Here is an 18,176-nt window from a genome sequence, read left to right on the forward strand (position 1 = left end):
GAATGTTTAACAATGAAATAATCACTGTGATTATCTAATCTGCTCTCTTGCATGATCCTATTTATTAAACATTATAATTTTTGACTTACACACAGCTTAGTATGATGAATTTTAGTGAAAATTTTAGAAAGATATTTGACTTCGATTAACAGATTTCAAGTAATGGAAAAATCACCATCCCACTTAATTTCTTCTTATGGTTATATTGCTCTCAGTCTTAAAAAATGTGCACTCTGTTTCCATTTTGAATGGATCTAGCTTCAATTTCCACTATTAGATCTTATTATGAGGTGGGTCTGAGCAAACTTCATGAAGTTCAACAAGGCCAAATGCAGGGTCCTGCACCTGGGCTGGGGCAACCCTCAGTATCAAGCCAGGCTGGGTGGAGAATGGATTGGGAACAGCCCTGAGAAGAAGGACCTGGGGGTGCTGGTGGATGAGAAGCTCACCGTGACCTGGCAATGTGTGCTCGCAGCCTGGCAAGCCAAATGTATCCTGAGCTGTATCATCAGTAGCGTGGCCAGCAGGGTGAGGGAGGGGATTCTCCCCCTTTACTCTGCTCTGGTGAGATCACACCTGCAATGCTGCATCCAGCGCTGGAGCCCCCAACATAAAAAGGCCAAGGACCTGTTGGAGCGAGTCCAGAGGAGGCCACAAAGATGATCAGAGGCTGGAGCACCTCTGCTATGGGGACAGGCTGAGAGAGTTGGGGTTGTTCAGCCTGGAGAAGAGAAGGCTCCAGGGAGACCTTATTGCAGCCTGCCAGTACTTCAAGGGGCCGACAAGAAAGCTGGGGAGGGGCTTTTTACAAAGGCATGTAGTAATGGGACAAGGGGGAATGGCTTTAAGCTGAAAGAGGGTAGGTTTACATTAGATATTAGGAGGAAATTCTTCCCTGTGAGGGCGGTGAGGCGCTGGCACAGGCTGCCCAGAGCAGCTGTGGGTGCCTCATCCCTGGCAGTGCCCAAGGCCATGCTGGACGGGGCTGGGGGCAACCTGGGCCAGTGGGAGATGTGCCTGCCCCTTGCAGGGGGTTGGAGCTGGATGATCTTTAAGGTCCCTTCCAACCCAAACCATTCTGTGATTCTACGACTGCCTTTTTTTCATAGATGAATGACTCATGCGGTGTGCCTTCAGTGTTCCCATTGTGCTTGGGGCTCTTCTGAGTTGTATTTACCTCTTCCAATACATATTTTGAGGCATGAGCACCAAAGTGACCATGTACTTCGGGGCTCCCTGTCCCTCACTCCTGAGACAGCCATCTGCAAAGGAAAGAGGTGTTTCCACCAAACAGGGATGCAGCCAGCACTCTGCAATGGGGAGGCTACCGTGCCAGCTGTTTGTGTGTCACAGTAGAGCTTGTGTCACAGCTCAGGACATGATGCAGACATGGCACACAGCTCAGCTTGTGCTGCTGTCCAAGCCCCTGTGCTTCAGCCTGACTTAGAGCCTTGGCTGGTCTCTGGACCGCTAAGAAAGGAAACATCACATTATTCCACTTCTAACACATGCAGCAGGGACAGCAAACACTGAATGAAATTGCAGCGTCTTCCCATAGACACAGGAGATCACAGGAGGAAAACAGAGAAAACATTGCTTGGCATGGGAATAAATAAATGCAGAAATAAATAAATGAACTCAGTTTCCTCTCTAGGCAAGGGAAGGATGGAGAGGAAGTCTCTGGCAGCTGGGCAACCCTAGAGTCTAAAAAGCAACTGCTTAGCAGCAAATAAATTTCTTAGGCTGGAATTTTTCAAAAGCAGCTTTTAATACTGGAGGCTCCACCAGCACTCATGTGATATGCTATTTCCAGAGCACTCTTTGGTGCTACCACTGCTTCCTTAAACCCACGTGTATTGTTATGACATCCTCTGAAATGAGAGTGCCTGGTAATTAACAGTAACTCAATCAGAGGCGGACAAGCCCACATGTTTTGAGAGTCAGCAAAGTACACAACAACCTCTCCGTCCAACCCAACAGCTTTACATCCTGGGAGACAGTTTAATTCCAGTCCTCCCCTGCTCCTTGCTCCCTGTGCTCACCCACCTGCCCGAGCAAAGCAAGCCAAGTCCCCAAGCATGTGCTTTGATCACCAGGTTACAATCCGGCTCTTTTAGCAAACTGGGACAGCTCCCTGTGCAACAGGGCAGTTTCAGGAGCAGCCTGAGGCAAGGGCTGGGAGTGCATGGACAGGAGGAATGGGAGAGCAGGGAATTGGGCTTACACTGTAACATGAAGCAACAGCCTGAGCAAACACATTTCTGCTCCGTGAGTAGGGATGGGGCTACTGACTCTTTCACCTAAATATGTGGAGTACCAATTAGTGACAGAAACGGGAAGATGATCTTCAACATTTTTAAACTGCCATAGTACATAATCCTCAGAAAAATGCAGAACCTCCTGGCCAAGTTTTCGTGTCTGTAAAAGGCAAAGTGCCTGAGGACATCTAAAGAGGGTTGCCTTTTGAAGCCACAGGGGTGCCCACCCTTGCTGCATGTGTTGCGCCCCATGTACAGGAGCACATCTCGGCAGCCGCTGACGGCGAGGACAGGGATCGAGGAACATGAGAATGAGAACACACAGGGGCCTGTCAGGTGGGGAAGGGACAGCAACACTCTATCTATACTGTGCTAATGCAGCCTCATTTCAAGCACCTGGTTAAGGGCTTGGATGCCAGACAACCTTCACACTCCCCATCAAAGTGGCAATAAAGGAGACTGAAGCTTGATTCTGTTATGGGAATCGTCTCTCCCATTGACAGCAGTAAAACTCCATAGGAATGGCATGGGAATTACAATCCATTTGTCACAATTAGGCCAAAAACTTAGTCTAGTGGGAAAGCCAGGAGCTGCGGCTCAGCACACTTACGCTTCTCATTGGGTTGTGCTGTGTGGAAGAGTGTCAGTGGTCTCTCGCTGCAGGAGGGAGGCTTTGAGTCCGTGCTCTTCTTGCGAGATAACAGCAGCTGCGAGTTCGATGGTGGAGTCTCTGGCACCATGTTAAATATCTGTTAAAAATAATAAACAAATTCTTCTTTGGAATGACCCCTTTGAACAGAACAGCTGCCTACCTGCCTGGTCCGTACCACTCTACGACCGCACTGCAGAGCAGCACCTAAGGAAGACATGCATCCAACAAGGCAACATTTTGGGTACAGTTTCCTAAATTCCACATTCCCACTGTCCACGCTCCTTTTCTCTATACTTCACCCAAGATGCAAGTTGCAAGATGTGAAGAACCCTGATACTCCGGCACTCAGATGAGTTTTCGAGGGTGCATGGTGTCCCAGCAAGTGACGGCGAGTGCCCCTGGAGAGACAAATCGGCATGTCCCCGCACATGCTTCCCCATGGCATGGCCCTCAGTGCCCTCACACCCACTGATGCAGACCAGCTTGGGAAAGTCTTTGCAACTTCCAGCCACAGCTGTCAGAAACTGAGTAATCACATTTTTCTCAAGGGGATGGAATTTTAAAATTGCCTGAACTTAAAGAGCAGCAGTTTTGTCTGTTGTTGATGTTTGGTTATTTATTGTTTCTTTTCTGGAACCCCGGGCTCAGACAGCAGCAGCACTGCCTCAAGACCAGCTTTCTCAAGTTCTCCCTTTGCTAGAGTATATTAAACACCATCCCTCAGTGTCCTTCCTTGCTCTACCTGTCCCTGGCAGACAGACAGCTGGCATTGCTGGGGGTGCCAAAAGAAAAACTGTATTTCTGAGGCAGCTTGCTGCCCACTGCAGCATCGGGGAGACTCCTCAGAGCACACAGCCATCGCTGCCAGTCACTGGCAGCCCTTGCCTTCCAGAAAGCCATCAAATGCAGCCTGCCAGCTAATGGGAGCAGCTGCCAGCAGTTAATTGGCTTGTTTCATGTAACAACAACAAAATCCTCACACACATACATAAACACTTCATGCTGATTTCTACAAATAAATGCTAAAGAGTGAAAAAGTGTTAGTCAAAAATTTTAATGTCACATCTCTCCCCAAAAGCACAAAGAGGTGGGTATGAAGGGCAGTACTTACAGCCCTCCCCATTCTCAGTGAATCAAACACGCCCTGGCTAAGAACATCACTCCCCAACCTTTCCATCTGTAGGGACTCACTGCTGGGGCTCAGGTTCAGCTTCTGAGCCTGCAGACGGGTGAGGTGCAGGAAGCGGCAATGAATCACTGTGCAAAGCTCCTGCGTGCACGGCAGGCCCCGGCCCCCATCAAGTGAGCAGTTGAATCTGACTGTGCATCGTTGGGCATGCTGTGAAACAGATGGATGGATTATGGAGTCCTACTGCAGCCCTTCCTGGAGAGCTCTGCTGAGCTCATTCACACATTCCTCCTGGGTTCATGGATTAGCAGAGGGAGAAGCAGCCTGAGCCACACTTTCTGCATGCAGCACTGCTCATTTTCACCCCACACACGCCTGCCTGCAGCCGTTCCCACCTCCGAAATGGCTGTTTCCCAGCTCCCCACAGGAGTTTGGAGGTCAGTGGCTCTCCAGCCTCACACCACTGCTGCACCTTGTTCCCTGCACCCACCAGCCCTCCCCATCACCCCAACACCCCTTCCTGCATCCCACCAGCCCACTCCAGCACCCTATCAGCCCTCCTTGCACCCCACTAGCCCTCCCTAGCACAGGTGCTGGCACTGGGGACAGCTCACAGGTCCCAGTTAGAAGGGCTATTCATAGAGCATTGCTTGCCATGCTAAAACATTACACACCTGCACGTGCTTCAGGTGCCTGCCCCAGCTGCTGAGACCCGTGCCACAAGCCCTTCGCTCTGTGTGCTAAATACAGCTTCTCGGTGGCAGGATCCTCAAGCACGGGGGGCCAAAATCAGTACTGAGGGCACCTTGCCTGCCCTGGGCTCCAATCCCCATATCCAGCACAGCCACTGCCTGTTTTAACATGCTCTTGCTTTAATTGCTTTTCAATAGCAAATTCTACTTGGCAAATATAACAAAATAAATAAAACAAGTAAGACAAAAGCATTGATTTATGAACTGCATTTTCTGCAATGATTTCCCACAGCACACTTGAAAAGAATCAAGTTCCAGGTTTTTGTTTGCTTTTTTCAGTCTTTAATAAGAGAAGATACATATAAGCTTTTAAATTATGAAGTTAATGACTGAAACCAGTCTCAGCTTATAAGGAAGCTGCATTTTCAAATGCAGCTGGAATGTCATCATGAAACAATTTCAGCACCTGAGACCTTGCACATTCCAACTTACCATAACCAAGTTTGTATTTCAGTTAAAACACCTAGTCTGCCCAAATATCCACACTGCCAATGGCCTGCACTGCACCCTCATGCTGCATGCTCTCTGGCCACACTGGCGGAGGCAGGCAGACATGCAGGCAGCGCAGGAGGCAGGGGACAGGCAGCCTGCACCCACAGCACATGCACCCCACTATCTCCTCTGGCCTGCCCTTCTCACCACAGGCCCTGAAGTGCTCGTGCTCCAGTCGAGCCCTTGGGTTTACAGCCTGCACTTCAGGCACTGACACAACTGCAGCCTTAAGGACCCAGTAAATACACTTCTGGCTATATTATAAACTTTTGTTTAGCCACAACCACTTCCATGAGTGCCCTTCGCCCCTCAAGCAGCGAGTTCCCCAGAGGGACACCCGCTGCCCCAGTGGCACACTGGCAGGCCACTCTGCAGCAGGACAGACAGCCACAGCTCTGGCCACCATGCTGCAGTGACAACAGCATGACATGGCCTCCTGATGAAGCAGAAACACCATGGTCTTCAACCACAGATCTCCTTGGTGTCCCAAGCCTGCTATGCCATCTCCACCGAGATAAAGCCAGAGAAAGGGAGCTGAAGCAATGTGAAGGCAGAGGCAGGGCTATTAAAAGCTGCTCTCTCTACTACCTCTGAGCAGCACAAAGCACACAGGCTAAATTTAGCTGCTCACAATGGAGAAAAGTCAATTAACAGCTACATTTAAAAAAGCACAGCGCTGATTTTGAAGGTCTAAAGAGAGACCCCATGAACTGTAACATAAATAGCTCACTGCAGATGCGACTGCCACTGTGTACTGGGAAACAGCACAGACCTCTTCAGTAGCAAAGGGAACCAGCACTGCTGGGCCAAAACCTCCTACTCCATTTCCCTCAGCTCAGACATTGCTTGCACAAAACCCCCACTCCACAGGAAAGTTTCTCAGGTTTGTTTCAGTTTTTAATTTAACACAAATAGCTGAGACATGCTCCTCACTGTGCAAACCTGTGTTACAGCTCTCCCAGTCACAGAGTCCAATTAACAGGGAGAAGGAGACAGTTCAATAGCCAGAGTGGGAGAGGAGCAGTCAGGATTCATAAATCTCATTTACAGCCCTACTGCGCTTGCTCGCTTGGCCTGATGCAAGCGGCAGTTCCGCAGCTCTACAGGACTTTCTCCCCTGTCTGCAAAATGGCAAAGACCCGGCAGCACCTTGTCTCAGATAAAATTCCTCTCCCACCTCTGAATGAAACACACCCAGGTTCTGCTATGTCCTTTATCCTGCAGCTCTGCCAGAGAGACCAGCCAGCGGCCCCATCACCAGTGCTGAGGACCTGGGGGTGTCCCAGCACCAAGAGCTGCTCTGGGCAAGGAGAGGGATGAGGCATGTGCACTCTCCATGGGTTTCAGAGGAATTGCTCCCTGCTGCCAGGCCACCCACTAAGGATGGTGCCCCTTACGTCAGAACCCTCCTTCCCTCCCTGCATCCTGGCACACACTGGAGGACCATCTCGTATTTGGCATCAATTACACCATTACGCTCATTTTATTACAAGGAAGGTGAAAACCAGACGGGTTAGGTACCCTGCCCAAATCAGAGGGATGCAGTATAATAGTATATTAAGGTCCATCCCCTGGTCTCCAGCTCACAGCCTGGGGTATTCCCATGCACAAAGCTGCATCCAGACTCATTCACGGAACCTGGAGAGTAAGAAGCTGCTGTGACATTCAAAATGTTGGTGGTACCATGCATTATACAAGGACTGGCTAAAACTGCCAACAGCATCACTAAACATTTCAGCTAATTACAGAAAAGAATTAAATGAAGATGAATTACTGAGGGCTTTGATTTTAGTATTAGTCCTTACCATTTACTATGGTTAGTGTTTGGGTCTGTGTAATTCCCTGCATAAACTAGTTTCCTATTTGTCCTCAGTCCTGGCTGCATTAACATTTCACCTGGTCAATCTTTTGTCTGGAGGGAACATCATCAAGACAGTAAATCAATCTCTTAATTTTGTGACACTTCAGAACAATGGCCTTTTCCAGCTTTGGAAAAGAACATGGATGGACATCTGCAATTGTCAGATGTAATAGTATTTCAATATTACCTTTGGCTAACACTTAATTTTTAATTCAGAAATAACGGTGTTAAATGGCAGTCACTTGAGAAACCAGGCATACAACACAGCATCCTTTTTCTTTTTTTTTTGCACAGGATGCACTCTTGGTTTGCCTGTCTTGGCAGCATCCAGAGCCATAGGAGAAAAATAATTTATTTAATTATATATAATCAGGATATATTTTATAACACATTATATTAATATAGTGTATTCACAAACATACTCAGAAAAGGGTGTGAATCACTAATGGATAAATCTTGTTAAGTAGCAATTTGACGTTTTATTGGTTCATTGGGCAGCACTGAGCAGCCGACAGCCAGGCATGTTGCTCCTTCTCAGCTTTTTGAGGGTTCCTGTTTGCTGCATCGCAACATCTGGCAGACAAATGGAGCCGCTGTGCCCTCCTCCCTAAGCCCTTATCCTACCCTCATCCCAACCCCATTCCACATTTCCAGAAGATCTAGTGTCAGTACAACCCCACGGGAGATCACCCAAAGCACAGCACTTCCCAGTGGCAGCTGTAATCATAAAGACAAATGCAAGGGCTGCGATACCTTGATGTGCAGAGACCTTCCGGAGAACATGTCTGAGAAGCTTTAAAACCTGTCTCACAGTTTATTGCTGTTATTGTGAGTATAACAAACAGTTTGGATCTGAGACCTGGAAACCTGCTAAATTTCCAGAAATTATTTAACTTTTTGGATTACATACAGGATTTAATGGTCTATGTCGGATGCTCTGGCAACATAGAACAAACCATAATTTACAAGTTGTTCCGGGAACCTTCAGGAAGTCCCTGTTTTGCTGACTATGTTTCTAAACTGCACATCACTCCCAAGATGCATCAGAAACATCATGTGCTCAGGGCACACATTAACCTGGAGGGACCACCACAGCCAGCACAAGTTCATGTTAGATCAGTGAAGACACTGGACAATTGGCACTGCATCCTGCAGCATCCTTCTCTGATATTTTTATGGCTTCAGGACAGATGTTTTTCCCCAGGGATAACCTCAGGAGGAAGATGAGCCAAATCTGAGGTGCAGTGACTGCAAATGGAGGCAGGTGAGCAGAGAATGCTGACTAACCCCCCTGAAACCCTCTCCACTGCCCCGCAATCAGATAAGCCTGTTGAAGTGACTGTGTAAACAAGCTGCCAGCAGTTATGCAGACCAAGAGATGTCATCACCAAGCTTGGTGGTTTTTTTTCTTGGTTACACAATGACAACAGTAATTTTGACAGGAGAGGCATTCCACTTACCTGGGGGAAATAAAATGTAATACCAGACAGTTCCTGATTGCCAGGAACCATTCAAATCAATTACATTTTCACTGCAAATCTACTTAATCATAAACAGTGTCTGTGAGTCACCAGTGTAAAACAATATAAAGCACCAGCAGCACAATCACAGGCAACTTGCATATTGCTAATCACCTACAGCAGCTCCTGTGGGGAACCTTCAATGAGCTCGAATCAATTCAAATCAAGAAACATACTGAAATGCAACAGTCCTAAAGCTGGAGCCAAACCAGCACTAACACTCCCTTTAGGAGATTTTCCTCTCCTGGAGTTACCTCTTCCTATCTCCCTCCTTCCCAAGATCTTTTCCCAAGAGCCTTGGAGGAATGGGGACAGAGGTTCACAGGCATTTTGCTCGCAGCATCCGTGTGCGAACTGGCAGCCACAGACAGCCCTGACCCCAGGAGCCCTGCCAGCGTAGCTCAGCACCACGCAACATCAACCCTTGCCGCACCTGAGCACCCTAGGCAGCAGATACACCCACCCACAGAATTAATCGGTGACAAACGTATGTAACGAACTTGCAGATTCACACATCTGCTGGTGCCATAAATTACTTCTAAGGAAGGGAAACTATCAAAGTGCCAGGACACCCTGGGGCAGGAGCTGTAATTTGGCTGGTGAGCAGAGATGAGCCCTGCAGCCCACTCAGATGTGATCATTACAGATATCTGTCATCAATTCCTCTACAGATGTCAGCTGATGGAGGGCTTGGCTGGCACAGCAAGAGACTCAGTTCAAGCAGAAAAAAAAAATAAAATCAATGTCTAAAGATGTATTTCTATAAGGGCCCACGAGGGAAGGGCTCCATAAAAGCACAGCGATGGGAAGGGAGATAAAACAGGCTCGTAGAGATGTCATGCTGCTTGTGATGCTGGCAGCACAGCCAAAGAGCTCATCATCACCAGTGAGAGGCAGTGAACGCTGCCCTGTACTAACACGAGATGACAGACAGACAGACAGAGGTCATCATCGAAGGCTGACAAAAGGGTTTGGCCAGTTCCTTCTCACAGGACCAGAACTGGGCTCACAACCACAGGTTCACCACTACTGCTCACACACTCCTCTGCACAGCAGCTCATAATTAAGCCATCATTACCGTTACATTCCATGCAGAGGAGAACAGCTCTTCTGTCCTAAATAAATGCCATAGCCTTTATGTGTCCATGGAAGCAATTTCTCCAAGAACATACAACAACAGACACTGTCTCCTCATCCCTGCTGGCTGCATATTTGATGCCGCTTTGCAGCCCCATGCAGATGTGCCCCGGACTGCTGCCTGCACCACATGTACCAGAGGCTCAACCTGGCACCTTAACTTGCAAGAAACCTTTCAAGACATCTGCAAGCAAAGCCCCACGCCAGAGCCATGATGCCACCCTGCCCTGCAACCCCAGCCAGTGGCAAGCCTGCCTCTACTTTTTTCTTCACAGCCTGAATGCACAAATTAGCTATTTCTTTCCAACCACAATCAGACGAACAAAAGATCATAATCAGGGAACTGTGTGGATTTAGAAGAAAATGACATTTTTTTAGTGCTGCTGTTTGCATGCAGCCACCCCACACGGCTGGCCAGGAGGGACTGCCAGCACCATGGCCCCACCGAGCTGCCTCTGCTCCACTGACAGACAAGAACATCCTTACAGCCAACAAACAGAAATGCACCATAATTTAGGAGATCAGCATTGTGGATAAAGCCAGTACTTGAATAAACCCAGATTTAGACAGAAAAGTGGGAAGCCAGCCTAGGCTGGATCACAATAGTTTAAGTACCCATCTCTCTTGAAACTAAGGACAAATTCCTATAAAACAATGGAAAGAGGAAAGAAAGGGGGATTTTGGTAATGGAGACACGGACATGCTGACTCACACTGAGATGACCATAAAAAAGTCTTGTTACTAGCAGCGCTGGTTATGCAACTACAGCCCAAGAACTGTGAGTTCTGGAGCCTCTACACCATATCCCAGATCATGTCCATCACTGTTAGGAGCACCTGGGAGGTAGCAGCTGCTGCCCTCCCTGGCATAAGCCCACCGTCTGCAGCAAAAGCCGTCTCTGCCAGTGTCTCTGGCCGCTGGGAGCAAGGGGGGCTCTGGGAGAGGGGGCTACAGTTTGTGAAGAGAGACATATTTGTTTTCATAAATTAATTGCACTGAAAGAAGCAAGTGAAGCCATTACCTTCTCATGGTTTTCTATTAAAATTTCAATCACAATGTTCTGAAATTTGATGTCCATAATGGCAGCGACTGTTTCCTCTTGAGGTCGAAGCAGTGTTGGCCCAAATACCACACCCAGATTAGCAACAGTCATCAGGTTCTGCTTGTGATTATTTGCAACTCTGGGGGGGGGGGGGGGGAAAGAAAAAAAAAGAAGTAGGTGATAGAACTAACCCACACAGAAACCCTCTCCCTGTCTCATGGCTGGCACAAAGTTTACAATGCTGTTTACATTTTTTACACTCCTGTTGAGCTCCTTGAAGGCTCAGCCATGTGGAAAAGTACAAATTTAACTATTGTGTTACTGAAGACCTTTCAGCCTCAGTGAGTTGACTAATCCCATAAAACCTCAACACTGCACTGGCCACTGAGTCTCATGTTTGCAAACCACTCCCAGGAAAACATCTTGAATCATTAATGCTTAAAACCCTTCTAAAAACAAATTGTTGGACCTCTGACACACGCTGCTCTCCAACTGAATGAGTGACCTAATATGTTCCAAAATCCAATTCCTTCTCACTCATTTAAGCTTTTGCCTGCACCAGAGGTCAGCCCCATCCAGCCCAACCACAACAGGCTGGAAGGTGAAGCTCAGGCTTTACTCCTGGACCCATAGCATGCACACGTGCCCTTCTCCGCGCCGCCAAGGAATCCACCCAACACGGACATCCGCTTTCCTAGGGACCCACTGACACTGGAGCCTTCCTCCCCATCATCTCCATCTATTTTTATGTTCACAAGTACTGCAGCCCTGTCGGAGCAGATCAGTCCAGCAAAGTGAAACAGCCCGTGCTGAGGACCTGGCCCCCTGGCTGATGTGTGTTTGGGGGTGTTACTTTGGAGTAGCCCTGGTCTGGCCCCTGGTGGGGCACATCCTCTGTTCCAGCTTAGCACCAGAGAGCCCCACTGCCATGTACCAAGGGCACACGGCAGCATGGGAAGCAGCCCCGAGGTCCCCGGGCCGGGCCCAAGTGCAAGTGTCAGGGGACCTGGGCGCTCGCTTGCTCCATGGCAAAGGCATGGTTGAGGCCCGGATCAGCCCCTCCAGGTACTGTGGACTCCAGCTGAGTCACATGCTGGAGTTACACAATGACATCAGGTGACACAACAAGGACCTGCGGTGGAAGCCCTGCAGCCCCATCCTTGTAACACTTTCCTGTGGTTTTCTGCTGAGCTCTTCAACCAAGAAACTCAATGACTTCAGGCAGTGCAACCACACATTTTAGACTAAGGGGGGTTTGGGGTTTTTTTAAGCATCTTTTCCATTGACTCTTTCTCTCCTGTTTCCCCTGGACAAATGCAGTAAGCTAGCACATAGTCAGGCTGAGACAGATCTTGCTGGATTGTCCCAAAAATTTATTGCCATGAGCTTTTATTCTTGATCTCCAGGCCAAGACAACACAGTGCTCATTTATGTGCATGCTCAGCTTGTTCCAGCACAGCGTAACCTAGGGCTGGCTTAAAGGAAAAGATGCTTTCCATCCTTTTTCATCCAAATGTCACTTGAACCTGCAATGAATTCTTCATTCCTTATCCCTGTATATGGCTCCTCAGGCAGCAGCAGAGGACCTCATCACTGAAGGATGCTCAGAGGCTCTGGACTGCTGGCTTAGCTCCTTCCCCCCAGCTGCAACTTCAGCCCTATTTACCGCCCTGTGTGCATGTTCCAGCCCTAGAGAGTATGCAGAGCTGTCACCTCCACTAAGTCTGGGTTTGGGTTACAATTCCAAAGGTTTGGAGGTGCTGGCAAAAGTCTTTGGGAGCTTGTGGGAGCTCCCTCTTACCTGTAACTTCCCCCACTGTCAGGAAGCTCTGAATATTTTATCACAAGTGTCCAAGAAATGTTCTGTGTCAGTAAACTGCAGTGCTGCCAGATGGGCTGCCCTGAGAAATGCTCCAGTTACAGAGACAATAACCTGAGGAGGATGGGCACCGTGCCGGCAGGAAGGCAATGCGCTGCCCAGCAGGGCTGCTGCCACCCCACTGTCCCCACTGTCTGCACTCAGCCCCGCTGGCCATCCCTGTCCCCATCCCCAGGCGGGTGCAGAGCCTTTCCCCATCTTCACCAAAAGCAAGAGCAGGTCAAGCCACATATGCAGTGATGCCAGCACCAGCCCGCCCCGACTGGTGTTGCTGGTAGGGTAGATAGAAGCAAACTTTCTTTAGGGGGCCACAACCTCACCAAGCAGAAAGGCAGAAGTCCAATAAGAAATTCTTACTTAGGAAAAAACTTGCTTACTTACAGGAAAAAACTTCTTACTTACAGAGGGGTTCAAACCTTTCCCCCCTCTCCAGCCCACCTCCTTATCAAGACATCTATGCCAACAGCCTTTTTACATTGCAACATCTATGTTTCAGACACATGTTCATATGCTCCTATTTGGATTTTGAAAATACAACTGTAATTTGAATAGTTTTGAAAAGTATTAATAACATAATAATTGTAACGATCTTCTGTTAGTAAAACAATGGTAATTTATAAAAAAAACATTTTAATTGATCTAAGTCTTACAAAATGAGGTCCCTCCATTTCTCATTACTGTTACCAAGTAATACATCACTCTAATGAATTACATTGTCATTGACTCATTACAGCTAGGCAGCTGTGCATGGTCCTGTTAATTATTTCAGACTAAACTATTAATGGCTTCTCATCCAGGACACAGTCCTGCAGGACCAGCCACAGACCTGGCTCTGCCCTTGGCCTGAGGAATGCCCATGTGCCCAGACACAAGTGCTGGCCCTTGCCTCCATGGGCACCAAACTCCTCTTTGCTGTGTTTGCTTGGAATTAGTAAAGCGTGGCAGCCATTTTGCAATTGTGCAGGTCTGGCTCCTTTCGGGAATAAACCTGGGTGGCACATGAACTTCTGATCTGTACCATGGGTACTTTTCCAGCAGTAGCCTTCACAATGCTCGGTTACCAAAGCCATGCTACAAAACATGATTCACCTTTCACATCCTTCAAACTCCATATCCATTATCCACATGATAATTTACTATAAATTATACCTCTTCATCATCCTTTGTACTAGAAAATAATGCCACAGTTTCTAAAGATGGGGTGTTCTCATCCCAAAGTGTGCTTAACGTTGGCGCTTTCTGGCAGGCATTGTTAGTGCCATTCCTGAGCTGCCCTTTAGAAGGTTTCCAAATATTCACTGTATTTTCCTTTTAACTTGCTGTTTCTTTCTGGCCTTCAGTGCACTCTGAAAGTGATTGCACTACCCTTAATTTAGATGGGTCCTTTTTCAGTTCTCTCTCTCCATCCATACTTTGCAGAAGTCACTTGCAGCACAACCAAGAGGTGGGAAACAACAACTAATGCAGAAATCACAGAATGGTTTGGGTCGGAAGGGAACTTAAAGATCTATTCCACCCCCCTGCCATGGGCAGGGACACCTGCCACAGAGCAACCTCTTAACTCCTACTTGGTGCTTGCAACTTGCCAGGCTATCGCTGACTTGGACTCTGGCCTGTTCCTTGTCCTTGCACACGATGGTTCCCATGCATCTCTGGCATCAGCAGGAGATCGCCTGGCAGCTTGGGATAGACTGTGGAGCCCCTTGACCAGGGGAATATCTGCACTCAGCAATGCATCATCAACAAGTAGCCTTACTAAGGAACAAAGACCTGACCCACTTAGTGCAAACCCAAGAGGTGCGCTGGCAACTGCAAGCACCTGATGAAAGGAGCTGGGGACCAAGCTCTGGCAGCCCAAGGGGACACCCCATGCCAGGAGCCAAAGCCTCCCTGCACTGCCCCTGCAGCTGAGTGGGCAGGTTGTGTTTCCTGGGGGTGTCCATGGACACCTACTCACTTTACATTTACTTTCAGATAAACAAAGGAGAATGGGAGCAGAGTAAATCCATGTTGTGTATTAAATTAGATTATGCCTGGGCTGCATGGATACTGTATAATCATGGGCATGACCAAACATAATCTAATACAGAGTAATTGGTAGTCAAGCTTCAGTGCAGAGCAAGCATACAGGAACAGTAAGTATTTCTTTGTTGCACTGGCTTGCAATCAGCATCATGTAACAGAGAAATGAGGGGAGCCAGGGCTGCTGCAGACTGTGGGAAGCAGTGCTCTGGCCCCCTTCTATTTTAAAGACTTTAATGATTTAAGTTTCTTCACCCTGGTCAACAGCTTGTATCTATTTTCATAGAAATCCAATTAAAGATCTCATTTGCTTCTCCTACAACCTACAGAGAAGGTACTGTGGGAGCAGTGGCAAACGCTTGGGTGCAGCACATGGGAGCTGCCCACTCCTCCCAGTGACATGGCTGAGAGCAGGTATGAGCCCTGTCCTGGGGGCTAAGCAGCAGCTGCAGGCACTGCAGCTTAACGCCATGCAGAGACCTGAGGGTGACAAAAAACATTCCAACTTGAGACTTCTTGGGCTGTGAACTGGCATCAGTGGGATTATTTAATACTGGTGGACATGGTCTGGCCGGTACGTGCTGTTACCTCAGTGAACACACACCTCCATGGGGCAGCGAAGGCCTCTCCAGGGGATGCTCCCCCCACCCCCGCCCCCAACTCTTGCTTTCTGTGGCTGGAATTACTTTGTGTATATATTTTATACATATAATACATGTATACAAGCCTCAGCCAAAGAGTGCTGTTACTAGTTCAAATATCTTCCCTGATTCAGAGAAAAATCTCTGAGAAAACAAACATCTGAAAGGGAACAAGGGCAAAGTCTGGAGTGTTTCTATTTCCATGCCTAGGACAAATCTCTGAAAACAAAGTGCTTGTTATGGCTGGCCTAACAAGACCTTATAGGATGGAAAATAAGGCAGCTAATTCATATTGATACAGGTAAAAACATATTTAATGTCTGCCACCATCATTAGAGCTTCTATGTAATGTGAAAAGCCAATCATGCAGAGGGCTAGTGATCCCCAAAATTATTTAGGCTGCTCTGGGTAGTTTCTTAGAAACTAAACACTTACATTTGACTCTGGACATGAATGAAAAGTAAAAAGCACAGTGGATGCAGACAGCATGCTGGGCAACAGAGGCATCTATGGGCCCACCATGCCCTTGGTGAGTGCATCAGGACATGGAAGCCCTGTGCTAAACCACGCCAGCAAGACCCAGCTGAGGCAGCAGCCGTGTTCTCACCAAGTCCTCACAAAGAAAATCATGTCGGGGGAGTACAGCTCCCCAGTTAGGGGAGAGGCTCGGCAGGGCTGCTTGGCTTCATTCAAATGAAAACCTGCAGTCAGTGTCTCTGCCCCCCCAGCTCCCCCCACCTCCATCCATTTAATTTGGATGGCGCATGCTGCCGAACAGAGAGCAGGCAGCTGCTAGCGCACACAATTGGTGGTATTTATCGGATAAAATCTAATGAGTTCTGGGAAATGTTCCTGGGTGCATTCAAGTCATCCCTGCACATTATTGAGTTTAATTGGGCTGTGGCTGATGAGCGTGTAGGTGGAGAGCTGGGTGAGGAGGCAGGCAAAGGCCAGGCTGACCGCCACAGCAGCAGCTCCCACTGCTCAGCTTTGCCCCTCTCTGAGGGGCCACAGAAGCTGTGCCCCAGGGGAGAGCAGTCCTGCAGCTCCCTAGGGATTGCTGGCTCCTCGCTCAAACCCACCCCAGCTTACCCAGCCCCAGCATCCCACGTGCCACAGGAACACCATCTGACGGCTGGCAGTGCAGCAGGAGTTTTATTGCAGGTGCATTGTAAAATGCTGTGCTGCAATACAGAGCTTGTAAAATGCAGCCACCTCCTTGTGCTAAGGAAGAACAAACAGTGCTAGCATCTGTGCCACTCCTGGTACCCAAAACCAGAGAAACCCAATACTGAGTTTTGTCAAAAGCAAACTTGGATCAGGAAAGGCACAGCTCAAGTTTTAAAATAAGACTAATAACAATAATAATGAAAACATTTCAAGTTGCTGAAAGGAGATTTTTTAAAAACCAAAGCTCCTCTCCTGCAGTATCAGGAGAGACTGGAAACAGAAATTCTTCAAGTGCCCTTGTAAACACAACTGTCAGCCATCACTCGCAGTAAGGGAACTAAAAAGGCTGTGGCATGTTAAAAAGAAATGACACCTGCAGCACAAACCGCTGGTGCCCCAGGTAGCAAAATCGGTCAATCGTACATTTGGGCAGTCATTCCTAAAACGCACATGTGCATAGGTGGAGGTGGCAGGGAGGTGGATTTGCAGTGGCCTCGGGCAGGCACCACACGGGGAGTGCAGAACCAGGGAGCACAACCAGCTCCACTTTGTCTCCCAAGCCAGAGGGCACACGCACAGCAACGATACACTTACAGACTGCACAGCTGTAACTTATCCTGTTTTGTTTATCAAGGCTCTGGATATGCCTGTGCTTTTCTGGCCTGGTCTAGCATGAGGAGACCTCTGCAAGGGCCAGAGGAGACCTCTGCAAGGGCCAGAGGAGACCTCTGCAAGGGCCAGAGGAGTCTGGAGGCCAGGAGGATGAGCTTGCTGGGCTCGCTCAGCCGCCACGTGGTCACTGCGTGTTCTCAGCACACAGGAACAGGAGCACAGGCAAAACACCACCATACACAGCCCAAGCTTTTGCAAGCTGCAGAGACAGTGTTGCAACTTCTACAGCATCGCTGCTCAAGTAGGGAGCAGGGAGGGCCAAGTACTGAGGAATGCAGATGGAGGCCAGCAGATCCATAAGGAAGGCTGATCACCAGGGAAATACAAAACCTCCCAGTGAAGACAAGGACAAGCTTTCTGAACGCAGTGGAGAAAACCTTCAGATGCAACATCAAGAATTAAAGGGGTTTTCAGCAAGCAGACACATTGCGCTTGGATTTCCTTGCTCAGCTGGGATGAAACATGCGCCTGCACTGTTTCTACGTGGTTTGACTTGCTCCAGCAAGACTCTTTCTTCCTCCCAGGTGAATCTGGCCACAGCTGGATGCTTGGGTTAACTCCCAGGGGGGGAAAAAAAAAAAAGAAAAGAAAAGAAAAAAAAAGTACTCATATCATGCTGAACAGATGCAGAGGCCAAATGTGAAGTTCAGTATCGGTAAATATAATCGGTGTGAATACCATACATGCTGTGACTTGCAAAGATAACACATATGGTGCTGCAAGGCTCTTCTGATTCAGGCTTTCCAGTCCAAGTCACTTCAGTTTCCAAAGCCATCCTCTCTGGCTTTGGGCAAGCTGAGCTTGATGGGAGATCTCAGGGGGGTGCGCTGACAGGGGGATCCCGAACCTGCTCACCAACCCTCAGCCCCAAGCTGCAGCTGGGGTGAGCAGCACAAGGCTGGCAAGTTCCGCACACCCTGGCGCTGGCAGCACCATGGGCTTCCAGTGA

The 18,176-nt window shown here is 48.4% G+C and overlaps 1 protein-coding gene across 8 annotated transcripts in view; it reads right to left on the minus strand.

The window, feature by feature from the left end:
* ARHGAP26 (Rho GTPase activating protein 26) overlaps positions 1-18,176 on the minus strand; it is a 204,711-nt gene that overhangs the window by 44,132 nt on the left and 142,403 nt on the right. For all 8 annotated transcript variants that reach the window (XR_008748319.1, XM_055811570.1, XM_027781305.2 and 5 more), the window contains 2 exons: positions 10,823-10,982; positions 2,869-3,007 (listed from right to left, as the gene is read on the minus strand). Coding sequence is in view for 7 of the 8 variants with exons in the window: in XM_055811570.1 (XP_055667545.1) it covers positions 2,869-3,007; positions 10,823-10,982 (299 nt within the window). In the remaining variant the exon portion in view is untranslated. The remainder of the gene's footprint in view (positions 1-2,868; positions 3,008-10,822; positions 10,983-18,176) is intronic.

Source organism: Falco peregrinus, chromosome 8, assembly GCF_023634155.1.
Source record: "Falco peregrinus isolate bFalPer1 chromosome 8, bFalPer1.pri, whole genome shotgun sequence".
NCBI classification, from domain to species: domain Eukaryota; kingdom Metazoa; phylum Chordata; class Aves; order Falconiformes; family Falconidae; genus Falco; species Falco peregrinus.